The sequence below is a fragment of the Falco peregrinus genome, chromosome 13 (assembly GCF_023634155.1).
Source record: "Falco peregrinus isolate bFalPer1 chromosome 13, bFalPer1.pri, whole genome shotgun sequence".
NCBI lineage: Eukaryota > Metazoa > Chordata > Aves > Falconiformes > Falconidae > Falco > Falco peregrinus.
Genome location: NC_073733.1, coordinates 4,432,348 through 4,449,103, shown reverse-complemented (window position 1 = coordinate 4,449,103; position 16,756 = coordinate 4,432,348). Strand labels below are relative to the sequence as shown.

Below are 16,756 nucleotides of genomic sequence, written 5' to 3'. Positions count from 1 at the left end.
GGTGATCAGGTGAATGCGTGATTTGTGTTACTTGTCAGGAAGCACAAGTAAGAGGAGATAAAATACACTGCAAAACTTCTTCCACTACCTGCCGCCTCCCTCCCTGGGCCAATCCGGTACTTTCTGCTGCAGCCCATCCGCCTCTGCAGGTGCTGCTGGGGGATGGAAGCAATTTGGAGGTGCAGTTTGGTTCCTGTTTCTAGAATAAGAAGCAGAACTGGGGACTCGGAGTGCCTTGACTTTGAACTTCTGGGCTTTCTGACCTGCGTGGGAATGTGCACATCCAACTTTGAAACGTCCTTTTCTATTAAAACAAAACCAAAGGTCGCTGCCTGTCTGTATGTGGGTCTTTTACAATTCTGTAGCTGTGGATCACGGTGGCCCTGGGCTTTGCTACAGCTTTTGGCGTGGACTGTGTGTGTTTCTGTGGGTGTCTGTGTTGAACCCCTTGTGCTGCGAGGATCTCCTGCATTTCAAGGGAAGGGATATTGTTGTTTAACTTGAGGAAACTCTTGTTTTACTGGAGGCTTGACCAAGAACCTCTGGTACTTAATGGAAACCTGTTGAAATGTATCTGCACGCCTGCAGTACTTTTAATGCGATTTGCTTGGAGGACAGCTTTACATGAGCAAATTATGTTAATACAGTTATATGTTGTTGCTTAATGACTCTTTTACACCATTAGCTATATTGCTATATTCCAGTGCGGCTGATGTAGCTCCGCTGGTCTAAGGATATCTTTGGGGAGCAAATTAAAATGGTATTACACTTACTTAGACTTCTTTGTAGAGGAGTAATTGCATTCATGCAGCGCATTTTATTTACCAGCACTTCCAGTGGTTTGCTATTTTCTGTTGTAGACAGGCTATAATGAATGTTTTGGGGTGGTTTTTTTTTTGCAGCCGGGTGGTGTTCAGCCCTTGCTCATGAACCTCTGCTTAAATTTGGGCGGTCGGCGTCACTGTGGGTACGCAGGACCGGACCATGGCTTTTTTATGTAAAGACCAATGTAAGTCTCTGTAGAATCGGAGCCCTTAAGTGCTCCTCTGACCACTGACAGCCCTTGAGAAGTCTGTGCTGAACATGATTTTAAAAAACTATAAAACATCAGATTTGTTGCTGTTCATAAATATTTATTATCAATAGGCAGCTGGAAATGTTACATCTGAAAAGGTAGAAACACCTTGAATTTCAATAGGCTTACATTTTTGGGAAAAAAATTAAATGCTTTTTATTTTTTCAGTTTATAGTTAAGCTAAAAATACACATAAAATAAATAATTTTATTTATTATGTACATAATTTCATTTTTACATGTTATACGAGGGTATGACATGGAGTCTGCACTACGGACAGAGGAGATGCAAGTAGAAAAGTACATAAAACTAAGCGTTTGTTTTTGCTTTTTGCTCTTCCCCTTTTCTTTCCCCCCCTTTCTCTAGGGGTGGCTGTTACTACCCAACTGGCAAATGCTGAGGTCCCCACTCTGTCTTCACATATGCAAAATTCTTAAAACATCTAAAAGCTCTTTTGCCTGGAAAAGGCCATCAAGTTTTTGACCAAAACTGAAGTAGAGGAGGAGGAAAAAAAAGCCTCACCTTTTTTTATCCCATGAAGTAAAATGGCATTTGAAAATATGCTCAGGTGTGAAGCTGTTTCTGTGATAGCTTTTTTTAAATGAAGATTTAATTTGATATTAAAACTCGATCGCTTAAAAAAACTGCTTGCAGAGTGAGCCCGGGTCTCTGGGGCTTGCCATATAGAAAATAGAGTACTTAAGCATCTGCTACTATCCTTTGCTTCCCAAAGAACCCTAGCCCTCTAGTTCCCAGACCCGCCTTAAAAACACATTCAGTAGTTTTTTAAATAAGACTGTACAATACCCAAAAAATAGCTAGACCAAAAAGTGCCCCCTTGCTCAAAAACAACTATTTATAGTCAAAAGGCATTTCGCTCTGTTGGGTAAAGGTATCACAGTGTTCTGTTAGCTAATGTGCTAAAAGGCCAGCGCCTTGGTTGATCACGTTTTGTCCTAAGCGCATCGTTTCTTCTGGCTTAGGGGTTACTGCTGATATGGAAATGCTTTAAATGGGAGAGGAGGGGGGAAAAAATCCCCCAAATAAACAAAATAATCCGTGCTAAAGGAGGACATGCTAGCCAGGAGGAATGGGCCACACTGTTTTCCGTAGCTGGTGAGCCACTGGTTGAGAAGGGTCGGGATGTAAAGAAAGAACCGCAAGATCCGTTTGGCTTTTAAAATTGTGGGTGGTTGGAGCTGGGCGAGGGGGTCTCTATTGCTGTTACGGTTGTTTTGTTTTGCACACCTTAAAAAACCAGCGCAGGTAAAAGTGTTTCCCTGAAGGATAAAATACTGTCAAACATTCGGAAGATAAGGATCAAACACTTCTGCCTTTTAAATATACTTTTTTAGATAAAGCATTGTTCTCTTTTTCAAACAGTCGGTCTTGGTCATGAATTTACTCCAGAGCAGTAGTTGTTCCGAGTGGAGGCAGTTAGGTGTATAGTATATAAATTATTTGTTTGTAAAAGTGTAATGGCCTGAAATGGGGAAAGAAGTAGTGTGGAAATGAAATAGAATCAAACTAGAAATGTTTAGAAAATATGGTAACATGGCTAGCACAGAGAGCTCCCCACCTCCTCCTCCAAAAAAATAAATAAACCAGCAAGAGACTGACTTTATAGTTGTTAGCTTTCACGTTGCACATTCGCTGAAATCTGTGGATTATTTTAGTAACAGTTTATTTTAGATGCTCCTCCAGTGAGCTGATTTATTATTCACTGTGGTCTCACTGATTCCATTTAATCTTACCATGATGTGAATGAGAGTCACCAGTGCTCCCAGCACACCTGGGCAGGCTGCAACCAGCTGTGCCGTCTGCCTGGCCGGGGCCACCGTGGCCACCGTGCCGATGGCCTGGCGAGTCCCTTCTGTGAGGCTGAGGTCCTTACAGCGCCGCCCCCCGCAAAAAACAGCTCCAGAGGGTTTTAAGTTAAGTAACAACTTTCATTAATTCGAGGCAGCCCTAGCGGTTGGGATGGTTTTGGCTGTTTTTTGCCGTTTTGTTTGACTGTGGATTTGCAGCAGAGGTGGGAGGGTGATCCTGGTTTTTTGGAAATCCGCCTTTGAAGCTGCACGGATCTTTCTCATGGACGTGTCTGTGGGACAGTGTTAGCACACTGCAGGACAAGTTACCTGCTTAAAGGAGAACTTGCAGAAGTTAAACCAAAACTGAAACTTGTCCTGGTTGATTGGAAACTTGCTTGTCTTTGGGATATTGGCCTTTTGAAAAGGAAAGCAGAAATAGCAAAGCAAAGCTGAGAAGTCCCAAGGGAAGTGGGACATACACGTAATGGTGTGAGAGCAGCAGGTGCTCATGGAGTTTTCTAACCGCTACAAAACCCAGCAGTAAGTCAGATCCTTGCTTATGCTGTTAGTAACTGTCCAAATACCCAGTGCAAACACCCTGCAACTGCTCGTGTTCCTGGAAGGGAGCTCAGAGTGCTCATTGTGCCCTTCCTGGGCAAGTCAACTTACAGCTCCCGTCACTCAAACTAAAGACCTTTATCCTGAGTAAGCGCTAATGAAAAACAAATTCCACCTACAGAGAGGGCTGGGCAAGGAGCTCCCCGGCAGGGACACTCCGCTGCCCAGGAAAGGTTTCTCCAGGACCGTCACGCTGGGAACGCGCCGCTGCCCGAGGTGCGTGTCCGGGAGCTGCCTTACCCTGCTCCTCGGGGCAAAACAGGTAGCAGGGCAGTTTTGCTCCAGCCCCCTACCCAGCGTGCTGTGCACCCTCCTGTGACACTTTGTCACCTGTGTCACTTGCTGCCCTCGCCGGTGATGGGCGGGAAAGTGACAACGGAGGAGGTGATGACATGGGGAAATTTTCCTAGAGCCCTACTCCAGTATCCTGCTGTGTGCGTGTGCATCGGTGCTGGGCTGCCTGCGGAACCTCCCCGTGCTTAGAAATCTGTTGCATCAACCAATTTTAACCTCTTTAAAAGGTAAGGTATTTATACATGAATATATTTATTTAAATACTCTTAATATTTACAGTGGCTGTTTCTGCTAAAAATTATGTTACATGTACCATCAGAAAAAAGGATGAAACACAAATACAGTAAAGGTGACATTAAGGGTGAAACATAAATCACGAAAGCAAGGGTGTTAAAGAGTTTAGGCTTCCAGGGTATGCTGCTCCTGCTCTCTGTCTACTGCAGAAGTCCCCTAAATTCCCGTCATGGGAAACCATGCTAGTTTTCTATGTGGAAAACTATCGTAACGGACATACAGTTAAATCCTAACCTGAATTAGTTGTAAGAAAATAAAAGTACATACTACTGCTACGAATATTAACTACTTATGTATATAGCGCCTTTAATTTGAAGATCTGAAAGTGCTTATAAATAATGAACTAACCCCCCCTGCGAGGTAGGTAAGTATTATTATCCCTATTTTACAGATGGGGAAACTGGGGCATTAGAGAGGCTGAGTGACTTGCCCAAGGTCACAGGTGAGGCAGGGGCAGAGCTGGGACTGGACCTCGGGAGTCCTGGCCTCTAACCCTGTGCTCTGCCCGCTGTGCATGCTTCCTCGGGAGGGACCACATGTACAAATACTTGAGTATTTACATATATACCAGCAAGTGAATAATGTACAATTATCCAAATAATCTGCAGAGATATGTCAGTTAATTTCTTGTTTCTGAAACAATTGATTTAATCTCTGACCTGAGTACAAACACCTCCTAGCTCTACTTGAGATTCTTAGCCCTGGATGTTATTAACTTTTTAATTGGTGATCATTTGTAGGTGTGCTGCTTAAAAAAGCCAGGTGAAAATGACACCGGGGATGGGAGGTGGGAAATGAAGCAACTTCAAGAGCTACAAACCTAAAGAAAGGGCAAATGGTTGAGATCTCTGTTGTTCCTAATTCCAAATTCCTTGCATATGCATAAGGTTTATTATTGAAGTCCACAGGATAAAGGCCAGGCTATACCAGTTAGAGCACAGCTGTGCATCTTGAACTGAGGCCAAAGAAAAGTTTAACTCCTGACAGGAGAAGCTCCAAGTGCCCCACCAGCTCCGGCCCTGATCGCCTGCACAGACAGCACAGGGGTAGCGCACCGAGTCCTCTGAAGGAAAGAGTAACTTTCACTAAAACACATTTCCTTTTGAAGCAGTTGAAAATGGAAAAATGCTAGTGAAATCCCAAATACTGGGACTACAAGTGAATTAAAAAAACACCCCAGGGTTTGCTTAGCAAATGTGTTTTTTCACAAGGTATTTTAATTTCCCTCCCCTGAAGCTTCTGTTTTAGAGTAATTATAATTCACCAGCTGCTGTAAAGTCTATTGCTACACCAAAGGGGATGCATAGATGCCACCAAACAGAACTTTGCCTTTTGGGGGACGAATTTGACAGTTTTGTAAACTCCTGGACACATGTATTAATCGCAGCCAAATCAAATATTTGTGTTAAATTCCAAAGTCAGCTCAGACTGGCTCCTAGCTGGGAGCTAGGAGGTATCTGAGTCATGAAACAAACCCCAGGGGAGCCCCAGCCAAGCAGCCCTGTGACGTACCTCTTGCCTTTAACATCACGTTAGTGAGAGATTTTTTTTGCAGGCTGCATTATCCCTCATGCCATTCAAGTGTGGCAGCTCCTACCCCTGCCCTTTCAGGACGCAGCAGGGGAACGTGACTCACGCCGTTTGCACAGAATAGATTTGCGCTGCCCGGTGTCACTTTTACATTTTTGGGAGGCACCACTGCAGAGTTAATTGCGTTCCTTTTTGTTATTTGTACCCGTTAATGCAGTGCTGCGTTTGGAGGACACGATATAATCATCACCAGCAGCAGTGTGCTTGCCTAAAAGCCTTTCTGCTGGCCAGGGATACAAACCCTGCTTCTGTCCCAGCCCCAGCCGCGGTTGATGTAATCTGCATAACCATACCGGCATTGTTTTAATTCTTGTTACGCAGGAAATACCATAAAGGTCTGCTGGCCCCATGTCAAGTAGAGTTTGTAAGCTGCGGTGTGGTTAGGTGAGGCAGAAAATTACTCAAACCCTTTCCTTCTCCCCTTTCCTTCTTCCCCCCTGTAGTAGCTCTTGCTAATGTTTCTTTTTCCAGAAATGTGCTCAGTTTAGTTTATTAAACTGTAGGGCTTTTATTGTTGAGCTGCTTTGAGAATTGCTTTCAGCTGGTTCTGACTGCAGCTCTCACGTACTGACGGATTTGCCTCCTAAAAGACCGGGGTGCTGGATTTCTTCATGAGTGACCGGCACGCTGCTGCTGACCCTCGTGTTTTGCAAGTCTCCTTGTGTAACACCAATGTCAGTCAGCTCAGCCTTTTGTAAAGCAAGAGGAGATGCAGTTGTCAAAGACAACTCTAACCCTGCAATTAGCATGAAAGCCTAAAATCTGTTGATACAAAAATGCTTTTCACTCCGCCTTAACTAACACACCTCGACGCTTAAATCTTTGAGGCTTTATACTGCGTGCCGGTAACAAGACTGGTGGTGTTTGTAAGCAAGGAGCACAGAAACATTTTTGAGTCTCTGCTCCTGCTGCTGCTTTCTTTTGACACCAGAGCTGGCCTGGAGCCACAGTCTCCGCCTCGAGGTCGGTACTGAGCCCTTGCCGGGAGGCCGGGCTTGGTACCTGCAGCTCCGCTCCAGGAGCTGGGGGCATCCTTCACGTTCCTCTCCCTGCTGCAGACTTTCAGGTAATGCTGCGTAGGTGCCCAAGGGAGAACCTAACAAGGTTCTTTACCAAGAGGAGGGAGCCAGGTTTAAAACGCAGGCAGAGTATCCAGCGGCAGGCATCCCAGCATCTCTTCTGCGGGGGACTGCTGCAGGGAGAAATCCCTCTCCCGACCCTGCGCACCGCTCGCACCCCGGCTGGTAACATCTGACCAGTGCCAACAGTAGGTGTAGGTTTTCCAGCATCATGCTTTTACAAATGCAGTTCACAGAAGAGGTGACTTTTGGCACCCACCCTTGGGATACCCGCTCACGTCACCTCCCCGGGGAGCAGGGCCGTGAGGGTGACCGCACAAGCAGTAACGAAGCTCTGTCGTACCGCAAGGCCGTTCCTGAGCTCCCGATCAGGACTTGCTTCTTCCAAGAAAGCGGCTGACTAATAACAGCTCTGAAGTGGTGGTAAGTACGTGCCAATCATCTGTGTTTCTTAGCAACACTGCAGAAGAAAGTTCAAGTATCACATTGTTTAAAAAAAAAAAACACAAAAACCCCCAACAAACCCCAAAAAATCACTATTAAAAAATTCAACCATTTTGCCCTTGATGGGGTTGTCTTCTCCGGACAAAAGCAGTGACAGTGCTAGGCCCTGTCCAGACACTACCACAGCCGGGGAAATCAAAGAGAATATTTACTGCCCCACTGCTTTTTGTTGCACCTTAGAAAAGGAACTGCAGAGACCTTCCAGGCTGCCAGGTGCAGGCCGAGCTGCTCTTGCTTCGGTTTCTTTTCAGAAATGCTGCTCACCGGCGCAGGGAAGATGCTGTCTCTTAGCACTTGCCATACACCAGGAGGACGGTTTGCTTCCGAAAGCCTGACAGCCATCAGAGAGGCAGCAAAAAGCAAATGCAGCAGTGGAATTAAGATCAGGAATTTTTACAAAAAATCCAGATACAGCTTGAGGGCCGGGGGTTGGTTCAGCTCATTAGAAATGTGAAAACCAGACTGAGGTTTGTGTTCGAAGCAGCCACAGCTTGTCTGGGGTCAATTCGTCTGTGCAGAAGTTGGGAGCAAGGCTGGGTGCTGGGTTCCACCGTCAGCCTAACTGGAAGGTCAAGCTGCTCACTACAGAGGGAATTTCTTATGGGAATTAGTTAAATAAGCAAATCTAACATGTTCTAGCTGGATGATCAAATGGGTCTCTTATTCAGTAACGATTTACAATATTCATATAATAAACCACCTGAAAAAACACACACAACTGAAAGAATCAGAGGTCATATTGCTTAAAGAAAACAAAAAGCCAGTTTTGTTTTGAAACCATTTCTAAAACCATTTTAAATATGATTCTCGGCCTTCTGCTAAGCCACTGCTCACCAGCTGGTTGTGTTGGCGAGGAAAATCGAGCAGGACGCGGAGCCGATCATGTTGGACAGCAGCAGCGATGACCCAGCAGTGGTGGGACGATGCTGACAGCGCTGGAGAAATCCTTTACTGGGCCACCAGTGCGTCTGAAGTCTGTGTGGGGCGAAGACTAAGACTGCATCTGAAGGGACTGCTGTGGGGTACAGTGACCTTATAAATGGTGAAACCTTTAGTATTTGTGAGTGTAAAAAAAAAAAAAAAAGTAAATTAAAAAAGGTGTGGAAGGCTATAAAATAGGCTAACATGAGTAGTTTTACACTTTTTTTTCAGCTGTGGACAGAAAGGAAATAGTAACGCTGGATTGGATGACAGCAAACAATTACAAATAATTGGCTAAGTTTTCCAGCGAGTGTTAAGATAGCTTTACTTATAGCCGAGTTGTAACGTGATCATCCTGCCCGTCTTTCCACTGGTTTATAAACAAGTCACAGGCCTGTCCCCATGAATCAAACACATCCTCTGATGAGTCTATAAGTTTGGAATTAGAGGAACAAATACTGGAAGCACAGTGAAGGGAGCTGGTACAAACCACAGGGCACTCCTTGCTCTGTCCTGTAAGTCTTGTGTTCCCACTGTAGTCCACCTCACTGAGGTTAATTTCACTTTTGGAACAATTCTCTTCTTTCTCTTTATCAATCTGAGAATATTTAATGTCTTTCCACATGTAGTGTGGCTGAATAATTCCGTCTGAAATAGTGTACATGGGTTCTGAGTTTGGTTCTGGTACGTGTCCGTTCATCTTGGAGAAAAGCAGGCCCAGTCTCTTGAAGGACTCCTTCTTGGAGCTGGAAAGTCTCTGAACTCTGTTCCCGTTTCGGACAAAGGAGCGCTTACTGATCCCATTGCTTTTGGGCTTCTCTTCCACCATATCGATCCCAGACATAGTTTTAATTAGAGCAGATACGTTGAAGTCCTTTTTTTTGTTGGCTACACTGAAAGACACGCTCTTGGCTTTGGATTTTTCCCCAGCACCATCCTCATTTGTTTCATCCTTTTGGGACACCTCTGTGCTGCTGGTAGAGTAACTTCTCCTCTGGGGCTTCCTGTTTCCTAAGAGGTCAAGAACTTCATAGCGAAAACTTGAGATGTCCTGTTTTAATTCCTAGGGCAAGAGGAGAAACGAGTTATGCTCAGCGGCTTTACCTGTGACACGAAGTCGCACTTACAGGAATACCCCACCTTCATTATTCAGTGACACACACACACAACACATATTGGTAATCCTGGGAATGGGAGACCTCGCGAGATCTTTCTCTCCAAAGGCTTCACAACCAGCCCTTTTGGCCAACCCCCTCTGCCCACCCTCCCCCCCAAAAAAGTCAAATAAGGCAGTTAGAGAAGAGGGGCAACACTGCTGAAATGTAGAAATAGGGCAGGAACCCTGTTTAGCTGATAGCCCCAACTTTAACTTCATTGGCAAGTGTTCCCTGTGTGCACTAACCCAGACTCGTTCCTTGTCTCTCTCTGGGTTAGGAGTAGGAATGTGACGTTGACTCAAATCAGATACTTCATTCCTACCGTTTTCCAGTGCTTCTGTCTATGTAACATGTTGTATATTAAAAGCTGGGAGGCAATCATATGAGAAGACAATAATATTCTCTGCTCAACGCCCCCCCCACCCCGCGCACATCCTATATATTCTCAGCTCCAGTAATAGCCCGATTTCCACAGCAGGTTACAAATCATCTTCACAGTCAGTGTGAAGTCTGCAAATGACTTCTTGTATTAATATAATAAATTATTATTAAGGAATAATAAATTACCTTGAAATTTTCTTCTGTTAAACCTTCATTGGTTTTGGAAGTTCTTATCATTGCCGCGACATATCTTTTTACAAGATTTCTTATCACTTCCTGGAATAGGAAATAATACGAGTGACTCAGCTGCTGCCTCAGAGCAGACTCTGTTCTTAACGGCATTTCACCGAGTTCTGACCGACAGTGGCTGTCCCGACGCTGCTGTCTAAAAAGAAAATCACTTACCATTCAGACCAAAACACTTTCTTTTAAACAGAACAGACCTTTGGAAAGGGTAATACACCTTCCTTCTCGAATGCTCAGTTGTTAACTACAGTGAGCAGGTATTTTGTACTCGTTTTGTATATGTAAAAGTCGCTGAGAAAAATTTCTTATGTTCTTAACTGTCCTCAAGCCATTTAACCTCAGCTGCTGAGAGTTTTTCAGGTTACCGTTCTCATGTGTATACGCTGTGTATCCTGACAGGCTAAACTCGCCATTTGAAAGTTGTTTATCAGGTATGTGAAAGCCAGGGAGGGTACGCTGACAACAAATAACCTGAAGAACAGCCAGGACCCCACGGGGCAACACACATTCATGTTAAACCACATCTGCCAGCTGCCTGGGTGTTCCCTAACGGCAGGTTAGAAACTCCTTCAAGGCTGCTGCCGTGTCTGTGGACAGCGCTGGAAGGACCAAGTCACACCCCCAGGGCCTCCTCCGAGGGCTCTCGTTCCTCTGCGGTACCTGGGCTGTTGTTACGGTACAGCTTTGGGGCAGGATGAGATCCGTCCTCTGTGTTCGTGCACCTCCGTGCTGGCTTTACAGATGCAAACTGGTACTTTGAGCTTGTCCGTTTATCTGTGCCAGCCAACATACACGGAGGTTGAGCTCCACATACAGAAAATACTCCAAACCTTCCCTTCATTCCCCCCCTTCTCATAAGAAGGGATAACGAGCCTGAGCAGCACCAAGCATGAAGATGGGCTCCGCACCAAGGTTTTCCTGGGAGGTTTTTTAAGAGATCCCACTGTTGGTGCCCGTAAGCCGTGCTGTGAAGTCAGGTAGTACCGAATGTCTGTTGTCAAAGGCGATTAATTATGTTAAACATCAACTTCAGATAAAAATACTCTTCAAAAAGCAGGAGGTGTCTTAAGTAAGACAAATTACTAATGGCTTTTGACAGCATAGCCTGACGTACCACCTAACAATCTGGAAAGTTTTTTTTCCTTCCAGCACGCTGGCATAATACATCACACTGAATTCAAGTACTGAAGCTGCTGGTTTTAATACCGTTTCATCCTTTTGTAGGTTGGCTTTAATGAGCACTTGATGTCAGGCAGGCGGAGAACAAACAAAACCAGCGAGATTCACAAAGGGACCATTCCTCCTTCCTGAGCTGCCCAAAGGAAAATCCCAACCAGTCTGAGTTAGGGATGCCTTACAAAAAGAGCAGCAGAGGAACAACTCGGGAGCGCGTACAAATGCTGCAGGAACAGTTCTAATCGGGACGGTGTGTCAGCCTGGTCCCCCGATGGCACTGGGGATGTCACTTTGACTTCAGCAGCCAGACTGATACCTGGCAAGTTTTCCACTACTTCAGAGGGGGTGAAAGGCTAGGAGTGATTTACTGAGCCATTGGGAAACGGTTCAGTAATTATTTAGGAAATGTTTTAATCCACGATAAGCAAAATCTTCTTAGCGGACCTATACTTATCAAAATACATTCTAGAAGCAAGCAAGAATGGAAGTATTAGAAAATGAGCAGGAAGAAAAACCAGCAAGTAATAACTTTATGTGCTCAAAAGCGTACCTGGTAATGTTGATTCTGAATCAGGTTGTCAGCGTGCCGTTCCTGGAAAGAGAAAGGCACAGATATGTTACCTGTTCAGTCCTGTCTTTAGAGCTTCCGAAGGCTCTTAGCACATTACGATCCAGCAACCTTCCTCCACACCAGCAGCGTGGTGGCCCTTGCAATCCTGAACATGCACGAGCACCCTCGAAAAATGAAGTATAAAATCACGCAGCTCCTTACTGTGAATGTTTTGAGGTTCTCATGCCTCTTCTGTTCATTGTCGGAGTCGTTGCCTGGGCACAGCTGATTGTGAATCCACTTGCAAAGGTACCAGACTGACTTGGGACTCGGGACGATGTTAAAAGGAGGGGGCAGGGTGGCGCCTTCATCAAAGTAACTCATCCAGAGCTTCGTCCGTGCAAACTTCCACTCAATATCCGCATGGTCCTGTGACAGAAGGAAAGAGACTATCAGTAGCTTCAGGCAAGCTTTCCTGGAGCAAATGTCCACAGCTGAGGAGGTGACACGTGAGCAATAAAGGATTTCTCCAGCTGCAGGCAAAGCAGTATCGCTTCTTCCATCTCCCTCGCTGGGGGTGTACTTAAAAAAATCAATGTGAAACGTGGCTAGAGTGCAAAAATACCAACCACTGAGAAATGAGATGACAGCAACATTCAGCAAAATGAATTTCACATGCTAAAGCCCAACTTTGTCCTTTAGAGGTTGTGCTTGTTAATTGCCAATACAATAAGCAAGAAAACACATTTCTTATTTTGCTTTTTCTAGCACTTTTATTATCACAAACTGTTGTTTCTCATGTCCAAATCCAACGAATTCTCACATTCCTCCCTGGAATAAGATCTTCTATAATTTTTTTTGATTTGTTTGGTTTTTATAGCATCCATTAAGTCAGCTCTTGATGAAAGTGACACATTTTAAATCTTGCCTCTGCATTATCCTTACACAAAACAGAAGACATCTTACTGCACAGGTTTTGTGGTGGTTTTGGTTTTGTTTCATTTATATTATCACCATGCTAGCTTGCTGTGCTCTAGTGTTTTTCATCCCAACAACGTAAAGGTAGAAAATCAGTAGCATCATTTTACAGCTGCACAGATAAGCATACAGTCCCTCCAGTCATCAGGACATGAATACTGAGTCTATGCAAGACACTGATCTTACAGACTGCAAAACGGTGATCTCCAAATCAAGTTATTTGCAGTGTAATCTGTGGAGCCAACAGGCTGATCTGCCCAGTAACAGACTGCATATTCCCTTCAGCATCGGGGCAGAGAGATCTACCTACAGCCTCCGTTCAGCGACAGACTGCAGCTTTCAAAATGGATGTCATGCTGGTTTGCACTAGTTTTAAAGTTAAAAGATGCCGCTGTTTTGCATGTTCTGCAGAAATTCTGACATTAGACAGAGAAGAAATAGTTTGAAGCCTTCAAGCCAAGCAGTGCTGAACACAGCTTACAACAGTACACTGAATTTAAGTGGTAAATCTGTGTATTGTTATCACTGCAGAGTATGGTGCATGACATTTTGGCTGTTCAGCATTTACGTTAACAGTATCTGACATGAGATTAAGCCAAAGCCGTGATGATCTAGGCTAAGTAACAGCACCAGGCAGGAGAAAAGGACAACGCGGGCCTTTAAGTTTCTGAGGAGATCTCAGCCAGGTTGGAACTAGCAGCCCTCTTGAGTGAGGGATGCTGGGCTGCAGGGCAGCAGCTCTCAGAAACAAGCAGTAAAGTGTAGGACAGGGAATTTTAATAAAATATGGCTGAACATCATGCCCAAAAAATTACTACACTGGCTTCTGGCTACGCTCCAGTACTCTGACATGGGTAAAATATGCTTGCATTTTGACCGTGAGGGGCAGCTGAACTCCATTTTAGTAGCGTATTCAAATTATGCACAGCTCTCAATTTAAAATGACTCCCTCAGCGGCCCAGGAGCATATTAGTCTCTGCAGATGGTCTGAATCAGCCCAGAATACTATTATCCCCTGCCATCTTACCGAAAGGGCTGGTTTCACGCCATGGGTAGACCAGAGAAGCAGCCTGCCATGCCTTCTTTTTGCCTCATACATTATCAGACCCTGTAAGCCGGAAAATTGCAGCACCACTGTGAAGTATTAGAATCCGATGCTGGTGGAAATGAAGTTCTAGGTAGTAAAAACGTAGTTTGCAGCAGTAGGAATAATTGCCACCAAAAAAAAAAAAAAAAAATAAAGAGGAAAAAAAAAGAGGAAAAAAAAAAAGTCCTGCTCAGTTTTTCTTCATTTGTCTACCTGCAGGCTGCAGCACGCTCAGCAGAGCTCGAGGGGAGCAGGGCAAGCTGTTCCTCCTTCCCAGAACCCGGGGTTAGTGCTCCGAGCTCCACAACCAGCCCACAGGACGACTCCTGCCTAATGACTGCCCAGAGTTAAAGGCAGAGCTGTCCCAGCCTCTTCCAGAAGCAGGGCTGGCTGCTCCCTGCTCAGTCCCAATGGCTCGCTCATGCCCATCATTCTACCTGGAAGTTTCCTGGTCTGGGCAACTTCAGCTGGAACAGTCGTCAGCAGAAGGATGCCCAGCACCACACGCCAGGCGAGCCAAGGGGTTGAATTTTTAACAGCCACAGTGTCTCTGGGGAGGGCACCCTGCCTGCAGGGGAGGCAGGAGATCAAACCTGGCTTGCAGAGAAGGGGCCCGAGCGGCAGCTTTCTGCGCTCCACCTGGATGCACCCGCTACCAGGGAAAACCCAGCGGTGGCAGCATCTTGAAAGGCTGCGGACAGGAGGGGCAGCGCTGGTTCAAGCACCTAAAGCATTCTGCAGGGGAATAGCTGCCTGACACCAGCACCGAGCTACTCAGCCCTGCTGTGAGTAAGCCTTTCTCAGGGTGTGCAGGAACTACGGACACCTGGCAACACTGATAGCACTATCTGGGGCAGCTGGAGAGTTTAGGGCAAGTAGGTAGGTAGGTAGGTAAGTAGCTGAAGGAGAGTGCAAAGACTGTCCCTTTGGATAGACATAGACATATTTTATGTTCTATGTTAACACAGAAGTAGGTGTAAATGTCCTATTGAGAAGTCAGAAAGGAGAAAGTTATAAATCCACCCTTCCCTTCTAGAAAGGTCCAGGGCTGGTGGTGGGGTGGGATCAGGTGCGGCGACTCGGCAGCCGTTCCCTTCAGCACGTTATAGAAAGGGCATGTCCTGGGCAGAGGCCGTTGAGCAGTGATGGTGGATGCTGTTTGTAGAGGATAAGGCAAAACTGTAGTTTGGGGATTGCAAATTAGTTTCTGGGAAAGGAAGGAAGGAAGAAAAGGGCTAAAAGAGTTTTTCTTCACAGAGTGTTTTCTTTCTGTTCTTTCATTTAACGTAGCCTGAGGGGACCGCATGGGCTTGGCCAGGACTTGAATGCAGATGCTGGGCAGCGCTGTGAAACTTAGTGGGAGCTTCCCATTGGGAAGTGTTGTGGCTGGTCTGAACAAATCCCTGTTGATCTGAATGTGCCTGTGGCTGAGGCTGGTGGATGCTGGCCTCAGCCCCCACCTGTATTTCTTCCTGTGCAGTCTCAGTCAACAAGTGCAATATAACCTCTCTTAAAAGACAGACCCTCTGCACAAAGCTCAAAGTATCCCCTCTTGCTCCTTCTCCCCCTTTGCTGCTGCTGTGAATCCCCCAGGGTTTACAAACTCAGGCTGTCTCAGTTACTCACCTTGATGTTTTGAGAACCTGAGTAAATCAGATGAGAGCTCCTGGCAGCAGTTTTGTGTTGGAAATATATAGCAGAGAGACATTTCAATTTTACTGAGGATGTCTTTGCGTGCCAGGAAACCACCGTTTTCTTGGTTAGAGCTCTCTTTAGTGCTGTAAGCAGTGAAATCTCCACACAAAACAACAGCTTCCGTAGCTCTCCACCCTCTGTCGAGTACCAAGAGGACCATGCTTCGGCCATCGTTCGATACCCAATTCAAACCTGAGGCCCTCCGGAGCTACAGCCAGCGCATCAGTCAGTGCGTGGGCTGTGAGCGCAGCCCAGTGGACCACCAGACGTGCTCCAGGCTTTTTGTGCCTCTCCCCAGTAACTGCAGGCAACCGGGCAAGATCCACATTTTTGAGAACTGCCCGAGTCTGAGCCTGCTTTGCATCAAAGCTGTTGCAAAGACTGCACCTAGGTGAACCCTCAGAGCAAGCTCCTGAGCAGCAGTACAGCCAGAGTCCGCACGCAGACAGTGTGTGGGAGCCCGCTCCCAGGGACGGCCAGCAAGGACGTAACCCTGGCAGGCTTCAGGGGAGGTGGGTTTCGGAAGGGAGAGGCCAGAAGGAAGCGCAGGTGCTCTGCCCCTGCACGGGGAGCGCTGGCAGAGGGCACGCATGCACCAAGGGGAGCTCAGCGGTGCAAGATGTGCCGTGCGGCGCTCCGCCGTGGCGAGGGGCTTTGGGCAGACGCACTGCGCAGCGAGGACAGGATGCTCACAGACCCGTGCTGTCTCATGCAATGTCCTTAAATGATGTGTTTTTGGTAACATTTATAATAAGCTAAAGAAACATACCCACTAGCTTGGCAAGTGTGACATCGTTGTTTTAGGAATTTAAATCCAAGCTTGGATTTCACTGTCCTCTCTCTGAGCTTCTTTTGCTCTTGCCCTTGTTCCTGTCACCATTTTCTTTCAAGCGCTGCTCCTCATTTCAGCTATAAAACACTACTTCTTAAGAGGGCTGAGTCCTCAAGCTCAAAGAACACATGAACTCAAAGAAACAAGCGCTCGGCTTCTCTGTGAGAAAAAAAACCTGTATCACTATCACAATGCGAATGTGTCATACTGGCCACATAATCCTCTTGCAAATCTCTGCCATTTGAAGTGAGAATTAATCTCCCATAAAGATTTCCCCGTGGGATTGCTGAAGCCATCTTACTGTAGCAGTGTGAGGATTTTCTAATTCAGTCAAAGTGATGTATTCACAGATGTGCCAGATTTTAAATAATTACCTGCTACACTAATTATCCAGGATAATTCAAGCATTAATCTCCATCTTCATCTCTGTGTAGAAAATCTGTTGTTTATATTTTGTGAAATGTTTTC

The 16,756-nt window shown here is 45.8% G+C and overlaps 1 protein-coding gene and 1 long non-coding RNA gene across 3 annotated transcripts in view; one reads left to right on the top strand and one right to left on the bottom strand.

Moving 5' to 3' along the window:
* The first annotated feature begins 1,147 nt into the window (after positions 1-1,147).
* LOC114012399 (uncharacterized) lies at positions 1,148-8,381 on the top strand. 2 transcript variants are annotated; one of them, XR_008749726.1, is made up of 4 exons: positions 1,148-3,766; positions 3,915-6,066; positions 6,991-7,184; positions 7,517-8,381. It is a non-coding gene; the product is annotated as an uncharacterized LOC114012399 (long non-coding RNA). The 2 variants fall into 2 exon arrangements; XR_008749725.1 differs by having other exon boundaries at positions 1,149-3,766; positions 8,089-8,381.
* The window catches only part of TRPC5 (transient receptor potential cation channel subfamily C member 5), a 66,745-nt gene continuing 57,644 nt past the window's right edge, over positions 7,656-16,756 (bottom strand). The window contains exons 7-10 of the mRNA XM_005238248.4: positions 11,919-12,125; positions 11,697-11,738; positions 9,911-10,000; positions 7,656-9,249 (exon numbers count right to left, since the gene is read on the bottom strand). Coding sequence (XP_005238305.2) covers positions 8,515-9,249; positions 9,911-10,000; positions 11,697-11,738; positions 11,919-12,125 — 1,074 coding nt within the window. The 3' untranslated portion in view covers positions 7,656-8,514. The remainder of the gene's footprint in view (positions 9,250-9,910; positions 10,001-11,696; positions 11,739-11,918; positions 12,126-16,756) is intronic.